Source organism: Astyanax mexicanus, chromosome 16, assembly GCF_023375975.1.
Source record: "Astyanax mexicanus isolate ESR-SI-001 chromosome 16, AstMex3_surface, whole genome shotgun sequence".
NCBI classification, from domain to species: Eukaryota; Metazoa; Chordata; class Actinopteri; order Characiformes; family Acestrorhamphidae; genus Astyanax; species Astyanax mexicanus.
This window is the reverse complement of record NC_064423.1, coordinates 8076780-8095282: the sequence shown is the minus strand read 5'-3', so window position 1 is coordinate 8095282 and position 18503 is coordinate 8076780. Positions and strand designations below refer to the sequence as shown.

The window sequence follows — 18503 nt, the reverse complement described above, 5'->3', positions numbered from 1 at the left end:
TTTGAAAGGCTTCACATTTTCTAATTACAAAAATCGTTAGACTGCTTGATTTGTTTTCAAATAGAAAGTGTATACTAAAATAATAAGGAACATTGTTTTCTTTTTTGGACTTTACTAAGTAAACTGTTGATCAGAATATGGTCAAATATGTAAATATTTGCATCTCATTTTTTTCAATTATTTATTTGTTATCTTTTTCTTTTTACAAAAGCACATGTACAAAAAGCACAAGGAATATTTATGATATCAATAAAACTAAAACAAAAAAATAACAAGCAAGTGAAATATAGCTAAAAAAAAAAAAGTCAAGCAGCCAATGAGGAAAATCATGCTCATCCTGTTCTGTCTCATAGTCAAAGCAAATTATGCAAATAACAGATAAGACATATTAGAGGTCTGTAAATGCCTGTAAAAAAATATTCATTACAGGGAGCTTTTAAGTCTATGCCAGTTAATTATTCATTCATTCATTCATTTGCTCCTCAGCTAATATACACTTGAATTGTACAGTTTAAAATGCTTTAATGATGAATGTGATTAAATGTGATTTATTTGGATTCACTAATTACAGAGCATGTAATTATTTTGATTATTTCTTTAATTGCCTTACAAATAAAGACCTGAAAATCTGAAGTGTGACTAAAAAAGCACTAAAACCAGAAGATCAGAAAAATAAAACAGAATTGGCCAAGCAGGTTAGCAGTAATGCTAGCTGCTATTGGAGTGTGTTACTGGCTGATAGTTGATAACAGTTTTAAGTTCTCGTAAAGTTAGGCAGAGTAAAGTAGAGTGGGGCAGAGTGAGGTAATATGAAGTAGAGTGAGGTAGAGTGAGGTAATATGAAGTAGAGTGAGGTAATATGAAGTAGAGTGAGGTAAAGTTAGGCAGAGTGAAGTAAAGTGAGGCAGAGTGAGGTAATATGAAGTAGAGTGAGGCAACATGAGGTAGAGTGAAGTAGAGAGAGGTAGAGAGAGGTAATATGAAGTACAGTGAGGTAGAGTGAAGAAGAGTGAGGTAAAGTTAGGCAGAGTGAAGTAAAGTGAGGCAGAGTGAGGTAATATGAAGTAGAGTGAGGCAACATGAGGTAGAGTGAAGTAGAGTGAGGTAGAGTGAAGTAGAGTGAGGTAATATGAAGTAGAGTGAGGTAATATGAAGTAGAGTGAGGTAATATGAAGTAGAGTGAGGTAAAGTTAGGCAGAGTGAAGTAGAGTGAGGCAGGGTGAGGTAGAGTGAAGTAGAGTGAGGTAGAGTGAAGTAGAGTGAGGTAGTATGAAGTAGAGTGAGGTAATATGAAGTAGAGTGAGGTAGAGTGAGGTAATATGAAGTAGAGTGAGGTAAAGTTAGGCAGAGTGAAGTAGAGTGAGGCAGGGTGAGGTAGAGTGAAGTAGAGTGAGGTAGAGTGAAGTCCTTTTTTGGCAAATGATTTCCATTGCCAGATACTCTATATATATATCCTTGGTTTAAATGTGTGGATTTTTAGTGTTTGACTGTTTTAACTTGGATTTGTGGGTTTGATTAGTATGGAGAGTGCTGCTGATCTGAGAACAGGCTGTTACACTATGTTGACTGTTCCCTCTGTTCTCCTGCAGGTACAGAGCACCGTGAGCAGTGAAGGGGTGAGTCCTAATACTGACCACATCCATGTCCTGCATGATGCATGCTTGGTGTGTGTGGTAGAGGGATGGATGGGCTGGTTTGGCTGAATGTAGTGAAATATAGTGTTTGGGTTTGGTGGAGACAGATGGTTTACAGAATGTGTCTTCTGCTGTAAACACAGATCTTCATATGAGTGCCTCTAAAAAGGTCTGGGACAGAAAGAGGGAACGAGGGAGGGTTTTAAAATGGTTTTAAAAAATCTGAAAAATAGCAATAGTACTCAATATTTAGGTTCTGCTCCAAGGGTTTTCTCTGTGATTGACTAAAATGAAGAGTTTTGCTGGGAAGGGAAACAAAAGGCGGATTTAAAAAAAAATAGAATATCAGTAAAAATTACTATATTTTAGTAATTCATTTTCACAAAATGTAAAACTCATATATTATATAGATGTATTAAACACAGAGTGATCTATTTTAAGCGTATATTTCTTTTATTGTTGATGATTATGGTTTACAGCCAATGAAAACCCAAAAATCAGTGTCTCAGAAAATTAGAATATTATATAAAACCAATCGGTACTACTGGCAGTGTGGGCAGTGTGCCAAATCCTGCTGGAAAATGAAATCCTCATCTCCATAAAAGTTGTCAGCAGAGGGAAGCATGAAGTGCTGTAAGATTTTATGGGAAAACACACATAATAAAACACAGTGGATCAACACCAGCAGATAACATGGTCTCCAATTAGTGCTAAAGTTATTCAAACCAATAAAATGACAAGGGTGCTAAAATGTATGCACCTGCCTAATTCCGTTTAAATAATTATTGCACATTTTTTGTAAATCCTATTAAATTCATTTTACTTGTTGCTGCTATATAATATATTGAACTGAAATTGCTAATCCCAACAACCAATGATTTATAAAGGAAAATCATGAAAATGATCAGGGGTGCCCAAACTTAACACTGTATAATATGAGTTTCGCATTTAGAACTGAATTACTGAGATAACGTAATTATGATATCAATGATATTCTTATTCATGTTTTGAGATGCACCTGTAGTATCAAGTCCCATGACTTTTGCTTTGTCCCATGGAAGCTACAGAATGCTGCACTGACCCTCCGATATGTGTGTGGAGTGTCCTGCATTGAATGATTAGTTTGCATACTGCTGTCCCTTGACTTTTGCCATGTCCTATTCAAGCTAACAAATGCTGCACTGCCATCAAATGACATCGCCAGTCATGATATATTTCTCTGTTAAATTGCCTGTAATCCATATGAAGTTGCTAAAAGAGTTGAAGATGTTTGTTTCTTGTGTTTTTGAATCGTAGAGGAGAATATTCCATGATGCAAAATGCTTAAAAACCCACAAGTGTTGATTAAAAGTCAGTATCACAACATATGTCTGCTCACATGGACGATTCTTGCCAGACACTGCCGTTCACCATCATTATCACCCACTGCACTGCCCACTGTGGGTGGTAATATTCACTTTCCATGATTTATTCCTGCTACACACATGACCCTGTGGATCAAGGAATTTAAATACCTGGAAAGCTTCAGAACTGAAGCATCCCATCTATCAGGCCTGTCTCCAAATCCCATAATTCACCTGGCTCTGTAATTAGCATATTGTTCAGTGCCCATCCTCACTCCTCACTTAGCTTATACAGTTGTGGGCATTTCCAAGATATTTATTGAGGTAACTTTTCATGATCATTTTAAATGCTGTTGTCTCATAACATGAAAATGTGATTACTGGTAATACTCGACACTTGACCTTTCAGTACCTTGTTTTGCATTAGCTAATACTCCTATCATTGTTAAAACTGCTTGTTTTTGAGAATTAAAATTGATTTATTTATTCATTTACTTATGAGGCTCACTGAAGAAAATACCAACTGACAGAGACCTGACAAAGATATCAAAATGAATACCGTAATTGTAATATACCATATGATTTGACAACTTGACATATTTGTACCATTCCTGCATTATCTGAATCTTCATTTCTTATCCTCTTCAAACTGGTACAAGTAGTGATGACAGTACGTAGAAAGCCCTGGTTATGAAGGCGGTCTGGTGACGAGTGGTGATGTTGGGTCAATAGTAGAGCTGGACTGGGGCCAGTATGAACAGATGGAGGGGAGATGCTCTTGTAGACCTGCTGATCTGAAATCTGTTGAGGAGCTTTACTCTGTACTTCATCAGAATGGTTCTCATCCAGATAGACACCAGTGCTCACCGGTTTCTATAGCGTATAAGCCTGGTTCAGAGAGTCAGTAAGGTGACCTGCATTGGTGATAGAAGTGCTGATTGGTGGTTGTGTGGGGAGGTTCTGCATGCTATAGGTTATAAACATGCTAAAAATATTCAAGATGTTTGGTTCATTTGTTTTTTTTATTTATTTATTTCCAGAGCAGAATAGTTCAGAATGTAGAAAGTATGAAGCCCACAAATGTTGAAAATAGTATCACAAAATATAACATATCAATACTCTAGTGTATTTACTCCACTACTTTCTGGATTAGGGCTGCAAAATAATCCACAGTTTTACACTGTAGACTGCCCTCATATGACATAACCAGTTTGGAGGCAGAGCAATGTAGTGTGAAGAAAAGTGAGGCTGAATGAGGTAGAGTGAGGTAATATGAATTAAAGTGAGGCAGAGTGAGGTAGAGTGAGGCAGAGTGAGGTAATATGAATTAAAGTGAGGCTGAATGAGGTAGAGTGAGGCAGAGTGAGGTAATATGAATTAAAGTGAGGCAGAGTGAGGTAATATGAAGTAGAGTGAGGCAGAGTGAGGTGATATGAAGTAGAGTGAGGAAGAGTGATATAGAGTGAGGCAGGGTGAGGTGATATGAATTAGAGTGAGGTAATATGAAATAGAGTGAGGCAGAGTGAGGTAATATGAAGTAGAATGAGGCAGAGTGAAGTACATTGAGGTAGAGTGAAGTAGAGTTAAGGAGAGTGAGGCAGAGTGAAGTACAGTGAGGTAGAGTGAAGTAGAGTTAAGGAGAGTGAGGCAGAGTGAAGTACAGTGAGGTAGAGTGAAGTAGAGTTAAGGAGAGTGAGGCAGAGTGAAGTACAGTGAGGTAGAGTGAAGTAGAGTTAAGTAGAGTGAGGTAGAGTGAGGCAGAGTAAGGCAGAGTGAGGCAGAGTGAAGTAGAGTGAGGCAGAGTGAGGCAGAGTGAGGTAGAATGAAGTAGAGCGAAGTAGAGCAAGGCAGAGTGGGGTAGAGTGAGGTAAAGTAGAGTGAGGTAGAGTGAAGTAGAGCGAGGCAGAGTAAGGTAAAGTAAAGTAGAGTGAGGTAGAATGAAGTAGAGCGAGGCAGAGTGAGGTAGAGTTAAATAGAGTGAAGTAGAGTGAAGTATAAAACGATGATTTCGAAAAAAAATATTTATTTTACATTTATTTCACTAGAAAGATAATATTTTTAATCTTCAAACGGAACTTTGTTGGTGTTTTGCAAATATTTAAAATGAGTAAATATCTTGTCTTATAGTAAAATAAATTTAATATAAGTTGAAAAGGATTTGCAAATCGTCGTATTTTGTTTTTATTTATGTTTTACACAACGTCCCAACTTCACTGGAGTTTGGGTTGTAGCAATGCCTAACCATGGTAATATTTCCATTCCATTTTCATGTTGTTGGTGGCAGATTTATGGAACCATAAAAGCACTGGAGGTAATGATGGTTTAAGACAGGGCCCTGTGAAATTTTGCTTTGGACCCCAGCAGACTCCAGAACTGACACTGTAGCTCATATTCTGAGAAAGCTGCTGATTGGTGGGGCTGTGAGGAGGTTCTGGGTGCTGAAGATGCTGAAGATGGGTTGTTTTTGTTTTTTTAATTGCCGAGGAAAATCTTCCAGATCTGTCGCTGTAATGAGACATCAGAAGGGTTTAGCGAGGGACTGGAGAGTCATACCACACACACACACTGCATATCCACACACACACACTGCATATCCACACACACACACACACAGTGCACATGAGCTTAGACAGCGGTCCACGCAGTCAGTGATGTCGACGCTCTAATCTCTGCTCTGATTGGTGGACGGAGGACTGTCAAAAACACACAGGCTGCGTGGCTGGCTCTCTCAGTCGGTTTGACTCTCTGTGCTGAAAGCTCTGTGTTGGTCTGAGGGTTGAGGAGTCTTCTGAGGAGCGCAGAACCTCCCCCTCGCCGAGCTCCTGCTCTGCCTGGAGCTCAGAATCCCCCTCCTCCACCTCCTCCCCCCAGAAACAGCATGCAGCGCCGGGTCTCGGAGAACACCAGCTTCAACCAGGTAGGACAGAGCTTCTGTTCTACAAGCTCGATCTGACCTGGCTCTGGAGGGGTGTGTTGTGTTGTTTTGGGTGTGAGATGGGACAGTAAGCTGGTGCGAGTGTGTAGAGGACATAAGACTGCATAATTTGTCTGATACTGTGTTGTAATTAAGTAATGGGACGCTCTTGTATTATGCATTATTAGACGGGGGTTAGCACAGGTCATATCCTAGGACATAGGGTTCACTCTTGAAGAAGATATTATATTTTTGCGAAGCATGAAAACAAAGAGCTTTACTCCCAGAGATGGATTTACTTCCGTCCCTCCCTTTCTCTCTCTCCTCGGGTTTGTTTTTTGTGTCGCTCGCTCTTTCGCCTCCCTCCCACGTCGCTCTCTGTTCTCCGCTCTCTCTCTTCCTCCATCTTCCTGCTTCTTTTTCATCCTTCACTTCCTCTCTCCATCACCCCGTGGTGGGGTTAGAGAGGGCGGGGGAATGACTGACAGATGGAGTAGAATAGATCATCTTAGTGGATGATCTTCAGTAGGAGAGGATGAAGGAGTGCGTGTGGGATAGACTGCTCTGAGTACGGTGGGCAGCCATCTCTGATCTCACAAGGTCAAAGCCGGTTCTGTTTGCTACCCAGCACTAAAAAAAAACATGTGACCAAAGCACCAAATTCCTTCATACAATTTTTCAAACAAAACCGTACATCTCCAGATCTTTAACATTAAATGTGCTCGGATGATATGTGGCACTGGCATGTAAACTGGTGAAGGTGCCATGTCATCTGTGCATGTCTCTGTGTCTGTGTGTGTGTGTGTGCTGTAATGTTCCGCTGTCGGCTCTGTGGAAGGATGCTGATGCTGATCCTGCCATCGCTATGGTAACCGTGGCCATCTGTAGGGATCAGGCCCACTGCTCTCCGCCAATCACGCGGCTCTGATCCCACCCCCTCTGTCCCTGATAATCCCCCTCGCTTCTGTTGGCCGAGGCTACTCTCCACACTCACGCGGTCCAGAACCACAAAAAAAACACACACACACACACACACTATACATATCACACGTACACACACGCGTGAGCATTTACATGCTGCCACATATGGGCATCTCCTGGGCAGATGTATGTAGGATGAGAGAAGTGAGAGCCCGAGGACGCTGGCTCCGGGCTGATCCGGGATCTGTCACGTGCCGGGTCCATGTGGTCATCCGGTTGGGCTGGTTCCTTCCCTTTAGTAGTATTCAGTATTAGATCCTGTGCTGAACCAAGCCATCACATATGTAAATTAGCATGTACATGTTAACTCTGAATAAATCCACGGAGAATTCCTCAGCCGAGCAAATCTGGGTCACGAGGCGGTGTGTCCTGGAAGCTGCTAAACGTGCAAGCAGTGCTGCCTTGCCAAGATCAGTCGAAGCTGGTTCTGAGTGCCTGTATGTATTACAGTGTAATAGACGGCATCACCACAGAAGTGATTGTTTTGTCTGTATATCTTTATACTTACAAAATAGTTGCACCCAGAAGCAAGTGTTGATTGCAGTGCTGTTCAGAGGGAAGATTAGAAATGTTACCAGTAATTGTACATTTAAAAAAATTACCAATATGGGCATTTTTAACCCTTATGTGGTGTTCGAGTCTGTGGGACCCGTTTTCATTTTTCATCAAATGATGCTAAAAAAATATTTTTTCTAACTCAAACTCATTGGCATTGGCTCATTTTTTGTGAAAACATATATCAAAACCATATATCAACCCCCCTAATCACTTATATTACATACAGTATGTTTGGCCAAGGGCTAATAAACATTGCTTTATTTGTAAATTTGAAATTAAGCATATTTTCTACTCATATCTTGAGTTGAATTCATTTTCTTTTACATTTTATTAAAAAACTAATAAAAAAGAGTAGCACTTTTTAAAAGAAATTTAACATAAGAAAGGTAAAGGGCAAATATTAACCATGTAAGCTGTTTATATTGCTTGCAATTTAGGTGAAGCAAGCATGTGTAAAGCATTTTAATGTAAAATTGCTTAATTTTGCTAAATTAAATACAAGTAACAAAGTAAACTAGTAACAAAAATATGAACACCACACAAGGGTTAATGCTGGTTACTGAGCTAAACACACAGAGGAAGTGTGTAACATGTGTAACGCGTGTGTAAAGCAACATGGCTTTGAGTTGTGACACCATTAGACCTGGCCTTCTGGACATGTGAACAATGACAACATGCATGACAACAAATCAATCATCTTGGCACTGACCACGGTGCCTCCACATGCGGATTCGCTGGTTTTCTGCACCAAGACAAAAGCAGATTGGCAGTGGGTCATCTTCAGTGATGAGTCCCGCTTTTGTCTTGGGGGTAGGGATCTGTGTCAGTTGTTTAATAGGAGGGGTGCACAGCTGGAAACAGACAACAAAGGAACCCCCAAATTATTGCTTTAAGCTGTCTGTAATTAGTAAGTTTTTACATGCCTATTAATAACCATGTTATTCAATTGGATGAATCAAGAAACTGAATTCCACTGCACGTTATTTAATAGTAGCTACCTAAAGAGATTGATGATGGGTAAGCTTTAGCCTAGCACCCATTTTCTACTCGATATCTTGTCTTACTGTTGGATATACATTATCAGTGATGGGAGTAGCGGCATTGAAATAAACGGCGTTACTAACTGTAACTATAACGCCGTTATCATTTCCGACACCCCGTTACTGCGCGTTACTTTAGCCGCATATCTGTCAAGTCTCCTGTTTGGGCCCGGAAACTACCGTATTTTACCCCTCTTTTTCACCATCCTCCTGTATTAGTATTTATGACCCTATTAATGAGAGATTATTAAATCTCTTAACGCCAATCATGGTGCCAGTTCAAGGAGAAAGTCCCGCTTTCAGGAGAAACAGCCAATCAGCTTGCTGGTTTTGCAGAGCGCAGAGGAGGGTCAGTGTGGGGAAGCCCCCCCGTCGCTGTGAGTTCAGGCAGCTAGTCGGAGCAGCTGAGGTTAAAACAGATCTGGATATACAGCGACTGGAATTCTTTTAAATGAAAGAGTGAATAGTGTGTAAGCTGTGTTCAATATATGGCTGCACAATACTGGAAAAACTGACATTGCAGTAATTGCGGATATATAATATGATATTTAAAAAAAAAACAGGGTTAAGAATTTAACTGTAAGTTTTTACATTATTTTTAAGTGTTTATAGGTTAGTTTGTTATTGTTTGTTATTGTTATCAGTTTGTTATTAGATGTTTAAAATCATGATTTTTTGCCTGTGTTTATTATTCTTGGTTCGCCTCCGCTGCTGTTCCAGATCCCGGTGGTGGTTTGTTGTGATGATGTCACAGCGTTGTGTAAATGGCTGGCGAAGCGTTTTATCGAGTGCTGTTTGCAGTAATCCTCTGTAATCAGTGCTGAATCTGAGAACTGCAGCCGTCCAACACCAGACTGTGTTCCAACAAACACCCGGCCTGAGAGCGGCAGGGATAGCCCCGACACACACACACACACACACACATACACACACATATACATTTACATTTAAGATATTTATCAGACGTGCTTATCCAGAGCGACTTACAACAATTCTTCATTGTTTACTTCAAAATATCCATAGGTAATTGGTAGAGACTCAAGATCAAGAGATACACTAAGCTTAATAATGTTAAGAACCGTATTTTAGTCTCTTTGAAAAGATGAGTATGGAAGCTCTTTGATCTTTGCCATCAAGTATGAAGGAGCTGGTCTGTTTTTGGCTTTGTAGGCCAGTGTCAGGGTTTTGAATTTGATGCGGGTGAAGCTACAGGAAGCCAGTGGAGGAAACTCAGCAAAGGAGTCACATGACTAAACTTTGGAAGATTGAAGTCGAGTCGTGCTGCTGCTGATGCTGAACTAGTTGCAGGGGTTTGGTGGCTTGCAGTGGAAGACCAGCCAGTAGAGCTGCAGTCGTCAAGTTCTGAGATGAAATGGTCAAATTCTTTGGATGTTAACGTGATGGAGCTGTTATGTTGATGAATTAGTGCAAATCGTGTTACTTCTTACTTATTTTATTATTTTTTTTTATTTACATTTTTTTTCCCATATTCTCCCCAATTTACACGGCCAACTACCCAACCCACTCATTAGGACTCCCCCTATCACTAGTGATGCCCCAACACACCAGGAGGGTGAAGACTAACACATGCTTCCTCCGATACGTGTGAAGTCAGCCACCGCTTCTTTTCAAACTGCTGCTGATGTTGTATCATTGCCGAGCAGCATCACAGCGCACTCGGAGGAAAGTGCAGCGACTCGGTTTCAATACAGGTTTCAATCAGCTCACAGACGCCCTGTGCTGCAGACATCACCCCAGGAGTGATATGGGGAGGGAGCGCCTTTTACCCACCCGGAGGGAGCAGGGCCAATTGTGCTCCCTCTGAGCAGCGGCAGCTTGATGGTAAAGCTGCATGTGCGGGGGTTCGAACCCTGCGACCTCCCACTCATAGTGGCAGCAGTTTAGACGGCTGGACCACTCAGTGCCCCCTTCTTACTTATTTGATTAGTATTTTTAGATTTAGATTTGTTTTAATTTTCCCAACTGTCAAAAGTTCATTGCTCTTTAAAAGGACTTATTGCATTATTTTACTTTAATATTATAAGATAAGAGAGGATGGTTTGTTTATATACAGTAAAAGTCAAAAGTTTGGACACACCTCTTCGTCTTATTCAATATTTTTCTCCTCCATAGTAAACAAGTAGTGAAGTAATCTATCAGATTATGAAGGAACACATAAGGAATCATGTAGTAACTTAAAAACTGTGTTAAACAAACCAAATAAATACTCTGTGAAGTATTTAGATGCTCTTATCTGGGGAGCTGTTAGTTAACTTGTGGTTTCTGAGGCTGGAAACTTTAATGAACTTATCCTGTACAACAGAGGAAACTCTCGCTATTCCTTTCCTGGGATGGTCTTGATGAGTGCCAGTTTCATCATAATGTTTTACCTTCTGGCCTTCAAGTTCTTCTTCTAATAATAAGAGACTTGTCCAGTCTGTTTTGGCCATGGTGTTTTTTTACATAGATTTGTCTTGAAATAGAACAGTTCATTCGTTGCATTTTGTTTGTCCCCTTTTCTGTTTTGTTTTAGAATCTGATGAATGGCTGGTGTCTCCTTAGATACACACAGTAATGTGTAAGAATTTGTGTTTCTCTTAAATACTGAACTTTCTCATTGACACCCACAACATAATAGCTGTGAGTCTGTAAGTCTTACTGTGGAATGTGGAACACCTCTGGAGATCCTTCATTATTCAGACTAATGTCTGCTGAGATACATTCACACACACACACAGACACACACACAGACACACACACAACCTCACACACTGAGAGCCTGATGCATTTAAACATTTACTCAGTGTATTATTTTTATCACTCAGGAAGATTTATTAGTAAATAAGTAAATTTTTATCATATAGCACTTTTATAAAACTGCAGTGCTATTTAGAAAGAAGTTAAATACAGAAGTTAAGTACAGAATTTGTGTGTAACACATGTATAGGTTGTAATGATGTGGCTGATCACGGCGCAGTATATGTGTTTTTAAGGCTGAAAGTATGGAGTCAAATTGGGGTCTTTAATGCTGACGAGAAAATAACACTGATCTGATATTGCAAACAAAGAAGAGAACATAAGTTACCTTTTTTCACTTGTAATATTTTTTTTAGAATGAATCTTTTGCAACACTTTTGCTTTGTTTGTGAGTCTATTTTGACCCCTTTTTGACGTTGGGCCGTGGGGAGAGGAGTGGGGCGTGGCTATGGAGGATTGCGTCATAAGCTGGAGCCTCTGCTTTCATATGTTATGCTTCAGGCCGGCCAGCTCAACCGGCCACCCTGACGGACGCTAACCAGGCTGAACAACAGCTATTTATAGTTTATAAGTTAATGCTAATAATTTATTTTACATATACCTAATTACTGAATTATATAATATTGTTATTTTCAGTTGTTAAATTAAGCAAAAGGCTGAATTTAGCTCCTTTTTCTCCAGCATGCTTGCTGCAGTTACATGCGGCCGGCTGTAGATGGTGGATTTTAACAGTGAAAAGACCCATTAAAACAACGCTGCGCAAACGCTCTCAATAAAAAGGAAAAACACAGAAAAACAAAGCTCTTAAGATGGTAGCAGTGTGTGGATTAGCAGTGTCCTATTGGAATAGTGCACCGTGCACGATTTCTGTTTTCTATTTTATAGGTCCGAGACACAAGGAATAGGGTACGGGCATGTGTGAACAGTGTGTCAACTGCTTGAAATGTGTGTGTCTCACACCAAACGTGTGAGACTTGGTATGAGATGAGACTTTATCTAACTAGTTTAATCTATCTTTCTCTCTGTATTTGTCTTGCGTCCATTGTTTAAATTAAAAATCTTTTACAAGGATTTTTAATTGCGATTTGTTTAAGAATGTTTAAGGATCATACAATTCTAAGGCGTGTGCGCACACACACACACACACACACACACACACACACACAAACATACACACACACAGACACACACACAGACACACAGACACATAACCCCCCCCCCCCCTTCCCCCAATCATTTAACCATACAGGAACGACCCTGCATAGGCCTTCAAGGATAATGAGTGTGTGTGTGAGAGAGAGAGAGAGAGAGAGAGAGCGCGCACTTGCCTCCATCATATTTCAACCCTACGGGGTCCTGATCACATGATGCTGTGCAGTGCATGCTGGGAAGGACAACAGTGTAGGGAAGGACAAAGCAAGTGAGAAGAGAGAAAGAGAGAGAGAGAATTGGGTGTGAGTGTGAGAACTATAAAGATTGATGGGGAGAGAGAAGAAGAGAAAGTGATAAGAGAGTGATGGAGGAGAGTGGGAGAGAGAGAAAGAGGGAGAGAGGGAGTGTGTCACTGTGTGATGATCTGTCCCAGATAAATCACTGTTGATTCTGAACAGTTAACATAAGGCACAAGTGTCTGAAAGTAATTCTTTATTTTTGTGCTGTTTTTGAAGAAGTGAATCTGAGATCTTAGATGTTCAGATTAGGCTTGTGCTCTTATTGTTTACACACCAAAATTCCTCCACATCCCTTCAATCATTTAATAATATTATACCCTTTGTGGAACACTGTTTTTAATCATTTTAATAATTTGTTATGGGAGATTCCCTGCCTATCTTTGCTCCTCCTTTTTGTGAATACTGCGTTTTGCTCCAAATCAGGTTAATAATCACCTGTTTGAAATCATCTTCATTATTAAGGTTTTTTACCTCTTTACTACATACTGAACATTTTTATTATCTCAGCAGACAAATCAAAACCATATGTAAAAAACATCATGTAAACTGAAGGATGCAGACTCAGCAGCCTGCCTCTGCTGGGCTGGAGTGGCATAACACCGCTGCTAACTGTTTTTCTGAGCTGGATTACTGGCTGAGTTAATGACAGACCAAGTCCCTGTGTAATTTTTGCCATTTTTGGAGGAATAATGCCATTTTTGGTAAAAAAAAAATAAAAATTCTGTGTATGTGGCATTGAGTGGTCCAGTGGTCTAATGTGCTGCCACTTTAAACGGGAGGTCACAGATTCGCATCCCGTTCATGTAGCTCTGCCATCAGCTGCCGGCACCCAGAGGGAGCAAAATTGGTCCCTTGCTCTCCCCAGGTGGGTAGATTACATTACATTACATTACATTTCATTTGGCAGACGCTTTTGTCCAAAGCGACTTACAATAATGAAGTACAAAGTAATAGGAATTTAGATAACCCATTTTTAGATAGGGCTTAAAGGAGGTCGAAGGGAAATAAAGGGATAGAGAAGTGAAGGAGGGGAAGAAGGAAATGGGGTTAGAAGTAGTTAGTGTGTTAGAGGTGTTAGGAGAGTAAGTGATCTTTGAAGAGCTCTGTCTTCAGGAGTTTCTTAAAGATAGTGAGAGATTCTCCTGATCTGGTAGTGGAAGGTAGTTTGTTCCACCATTGGGGAACTCTGTATGAGAACAGTCTGGATTGCTTTGTGTGAGTGTTTGGCAAAGCGAGGCGACGTTCATTGGAGGAGCGCAGCGGCCGGGAGGTAGCGTAAGCCTTCAGGAGCGAGTGCAGGTAGGAAGGGAAGATGGTGCTCTCTTCCCTTGGGTGGTGCAATGCATTTATGGCTGTGTCCTGACACACACACATACACACTTCCCTCCACACCACACACACACTGTTGGGGGGTTTGGGGTGGGGTGATTTGGGGGCTGGGGGTGAGTGTGGGGGTGGAGGTGAGCTGGAAGGGGGGGGGGGGTACATGTTTGGTTTATTTTTGTAACATAAGTAGGAATCAGAGCGCAGACAGAGCGGAGGAGGAGGGAAGTCTAAATCCGCTGAGCGACTGAAACTCGGTCGCTCTGATTTACGGGTCGCTCTGATTTGACGTGACCTTAATGCTTCTGAACACAGAAATCACTCTGCACCTTTTTTATAAGAGGAATACTGAAGAACCACAGTACTGCTCTGAGTTTACAGTCCCAGAGTTTTTATACAGGAAGCTTTTATCTCAGTATTGATCTACTTCATCAGTAACTTTACCTGTGAGTAGCTCATACACCAGAACACCCCACGCTGCAGGATAAACTGATAAATCTGATAATTTCTGTGGTTGGTTGGTTGTTAGGGTTTTATTTCCACTCCAGCAAAATTTGTGGCTATTTGTGGTGAAATTTCGGTGAAATTAGTGCAACCTGTAGAGTTCATTGAGTTTTTGCTGTATGATCTCCTCAGTGAGAATCCCCAACCCATAACCAATCAGTGGTTCACTGCTCACTGCTCTTTCATTGTGGATACGCAGAATGTCTTAAATGTCCCGTTTTTCAAAGTACAGATTTGGCACGTCACGTGGTTAAAATACTGTCACTATTTTACAATATCGTCACCATATTTAAATACCGTGCTATACCGAAATACCATCATACCGCCCAACCCTAAAAGATATAGATAATTTTTATTAATGATGCACGGTATACTAATAACATCATTAAAAACAGTACAATAGCACATTTATTTTGTACCAGTACTTTATCTCGACCGGCACCATGAGCCATGTTAGAAACTTAAACAACATCATCCAATTCAGAGTCAGTAAAACACCACCAACAGTACAAATGTCTTATGTTTATTATAATTGTATAATTTATATTTGAAGCGTAATCGTAATCTGTTGTGCTTTGAGACTTTAAAATGAACTCTAAATCGATTCTGAACTAAATCATTGGTTTTGAGATCTGAGCTAACTCCGCCCCTCCTGCCTCTACTTTGGAAAAGACTGGATGTTTCAGCAGGGCTGTTATGTGTTTTTGCTTCAGGGCGGTTTGATGTTCACAGAACATTAATTATGGGGTTAAATGCGTCTCTGATTACCTCTGAATGTGGTTTATGTGATCGGATTATGACGTTCCTTCGATACACTCTATATCCTGTTCACACCTGTATATTCACATCTGTAAATTCATACCTGTAAATTCATACCTGTATATTCACACCTGTATATTCACACCTGCACATCCACACTGACCACTAATATGGCAATCCAACTAAGCCAAAACGTGTGGGAAAGAAACGCCTCCACGCGTAAAAATATCACGTGTCCACACGTAAAAAAAATCACGTGTACAGGCGGTAAAACTGTTTGTGTATACACGCCTTGGCATCTAACATCCAATCAGTAAACGCGCCTATGCATACATTTGCATTGTTATAAAGCAACCTGACAACAAATGATGTCATGCAACGTATTGTATTCCATATTCATAAGACGCTTACGTGGGTTATAAGGCAGTGTCAACGTATCGTGACATAGCCCCATACTAGGCTGCCTTATTACCAGTGATGTCAGTAACATGTTGCTTAGTAATGCGTTACTCTAATCTGACCCTTTTTTCAGTAACGAGTAATCTAACACGTTACTATTTCCAATCCAGTAATCAGATTAATCAGATTCGCATATATGTGATCTCTGGCCTAGACCATATACACGGTTTTGTTTTATAAAGCCACTCCTTGCTGCCCTGCAGAGAACAACAGCTTTAATGTTCAGTTTTACAGTGTTAAATATGTCAGGTCAGGAAAGACTTTCTTTATTTTTTATTTTTATAAAAAAACAAGTATTTATGTTTAGTGCAATCAAGAAAGACCATATTTTATTTTTTATAAAAAAAATATTTATGTTAAGTTAATTCAAGAGAAATGGTCTTTTATTTTTATATATAAAAAAATCAGGAAATAGTTCAACTTTAAATGTCTAGAGATACTTTGTTGCTGTTAAAAATGCTTTTTCCAATAAAGGGAGTATTGGTAAAACTGGTTATAATGTTTATGTTAAGGCGGCGGGAGGTGGTGTCTGCAGCTGCTGAAAGTAACTAATAAAGTAACTTGTAAAGTAACTTAGTTACTTTTAAAATCAAGTAATCCATAAAGTAACTAAGTTACTTTTTAAAGGAGTAATCAGTAATCGGATTACTTTTTCAAAGTAACTATACCATCACTGGTTATTACAATGCAAATGTATGCATAGGCGCATTTACTGATTGGATGTTAGATGCCAAGGCGTGTATACACTAACAGTTGTACCGCCTGTACACGTGATTTTCTTTACGTGTGGACACTTGATATTTTTACGCGTGGAGGCGTTTCTTTCCCACACGTTTTGGCTGAGTTGGCTTGCCATACACTAATGATCTGAACGCCCAGAACGTGTTTTAGTTCCAGCTGTGAATGTGTCCCACAACTGTGTGAATAATCAACATGAGTTTTTTTAGATTCCGTGATTTTACACACATCTGCAGCATTTTATCATCCAGTTAAACTCTAATGAGAAGAGCAAGAAGACCTGAATGAAAATCTGCATGAATGGGGCATTTTTGCCACAGGGCTCTAATCCCTCTTTGGATTATGGGATACAGATTATAGCATGTAAACATTTCATCTAACAGGAATATTCAAAGCCAGTTCGGGGGCAAATGCTCCACGGGCCAGTGAATTCTCGCTTACTGGAAATGAAGCAGTGACCCGTGAACCCAGCAGAACTTTAATGGACTCTGTTGATTCAGTCTAATAACTGGGTTTTTGGATTTATGTGGGAGGTTTTAAATATAGAAGTGCACTATTTCTGGTGCTGCCTAACCCTGCTAAAGCTTTAGCAAGTCACAAAACTGTAACATTTGATACGATATCATACCTTTTCAATATAGCAAAAATATATAGTGCCTGAATTTTTGACTTTGTCATAAAATCTAGTTAATATGTGGAGTGTTAAATAAGATCTACATTACTGTTCCACATTCAGACTACAGCTCTGTGTGCCGAGGTAAAAGTGGTGATGGTCATTCTAACTGACTACAGTAGGTTATATATATATATATATATATATAAATATATATATATATATATATATATATATATATATATATATATATATATATATATATATATATATATATATATATATATATATATACTATGTTTATCTGTTCCAGATAGTCCTATTCTTTTGGCAGCATCTCTGTACAGAAACTAGACAAGCTGTGTTTGTGCATTTGTGTATCTGTGTCAGCAATGGGTGCATCTTAAAGTAGCTGAATGCAGTAATTCGAAGGGGTGTCCACTAGGGGTGGGCGATATACCTCTAAAATAATATCATGATAATTTATTGTATTTTCACGATAACAATACTTTTGGTGATATGACAAAACACTGAATTAGAAAAATTATTTAGAATTTTATTATTGAATGCAATATGATATGGCTAACTGAGATATTAAAAAAAATATTTTATCAGATTTGTAACAGAAGTCAATGATCCAGAATGTCATGATACTAATAGTAATGCACTCCAAATATCTCCATATATCCAGAAATAAAGTAAAATAAATGATACTGCACAGATATAATCTGTCTCTAGTAGATATATTATAGGAAATGAGAACAGTGTGATTTTTTCTTTTGCTAAAAACGACAAAAAAGTAGTACCCTGATGTGATAATTAGGGGTGGTTGATATGGTACGATATTTCAGGGTATAATATCGCACCTGATATTTAAATTTTTTGTCGATATTATCATAGACGATACGAAATGGCACACCACTAGTGTCCACAAATATATGGACATAGTGTATGTATGTCCAGCCCATTACAGTCAGTTCTATTCTCTTAAATTCGATTTACTTTATATCAGTTATTGTAATGACAAAACAATATAACGTGGCAAAAATCATAGGTGTTCCGTTGAATAAGTAAAAAGACAGAATAATTTATACTAAACAATAATTTAGTACTAATTCATTTTAAATGAGAAATCCAGTGTGAAACATGATAAGGAGTATAAACTCAATTAAATATAGTTGATTAATCTATTAATCCTAAATTTTATATTCAAGTTTCGAACAGTACTTGTTCCCATAAGAGTCTGTGGTTTATGACCTGCAGTGATCATGTTATGATGTGTGCTGTGTAAAAAAAATGATGATTTAAGTTTTAAAAAAAGTAAATTTTACTCTTCTCTGCCAATGATGAAATGGCCTGTGCTGGTGTCTGATGTATATGTGTACTGTGTGTATTGTTCATTAACATTATGTGTAGGAGCTGACCTGTA

General features: G+C 39.3%; 1 protein-coding gene and 1 long non-coding RNA gene across 2 annotated transcripts in view; one reads left to right on the top strand and one right to left on the bottom strand.

The window, feature by feature from the left end:
* The window catches only part of LOC125782217 (uncharacterized), a 530592-nt gene that overhangs the window by 474614 nt on the left and 37475 nt on the right, over window positions 1–18503 (bottom strand). The window lies entirely within an intron of this gene.
* The window catches only part of LOC103033693 (sodium-driven chloride bicarbonate exchanger), a 54899-nt gene that overhangs the window by 6755 nt on the left and 29641 nt on the right, over window positions 1–18503 (top strand). Inside the window, exon 2 of the mRNA XM_022662913.2 lies at window positions 1590–1616. Within this exon, the coding sequence (XP_022518634.1) occupies window positions 1590–1616 (27 nt within the window). The remainder of the gene's footprint in view (window positions 1–1589; window positions 1617–18503) is intronic.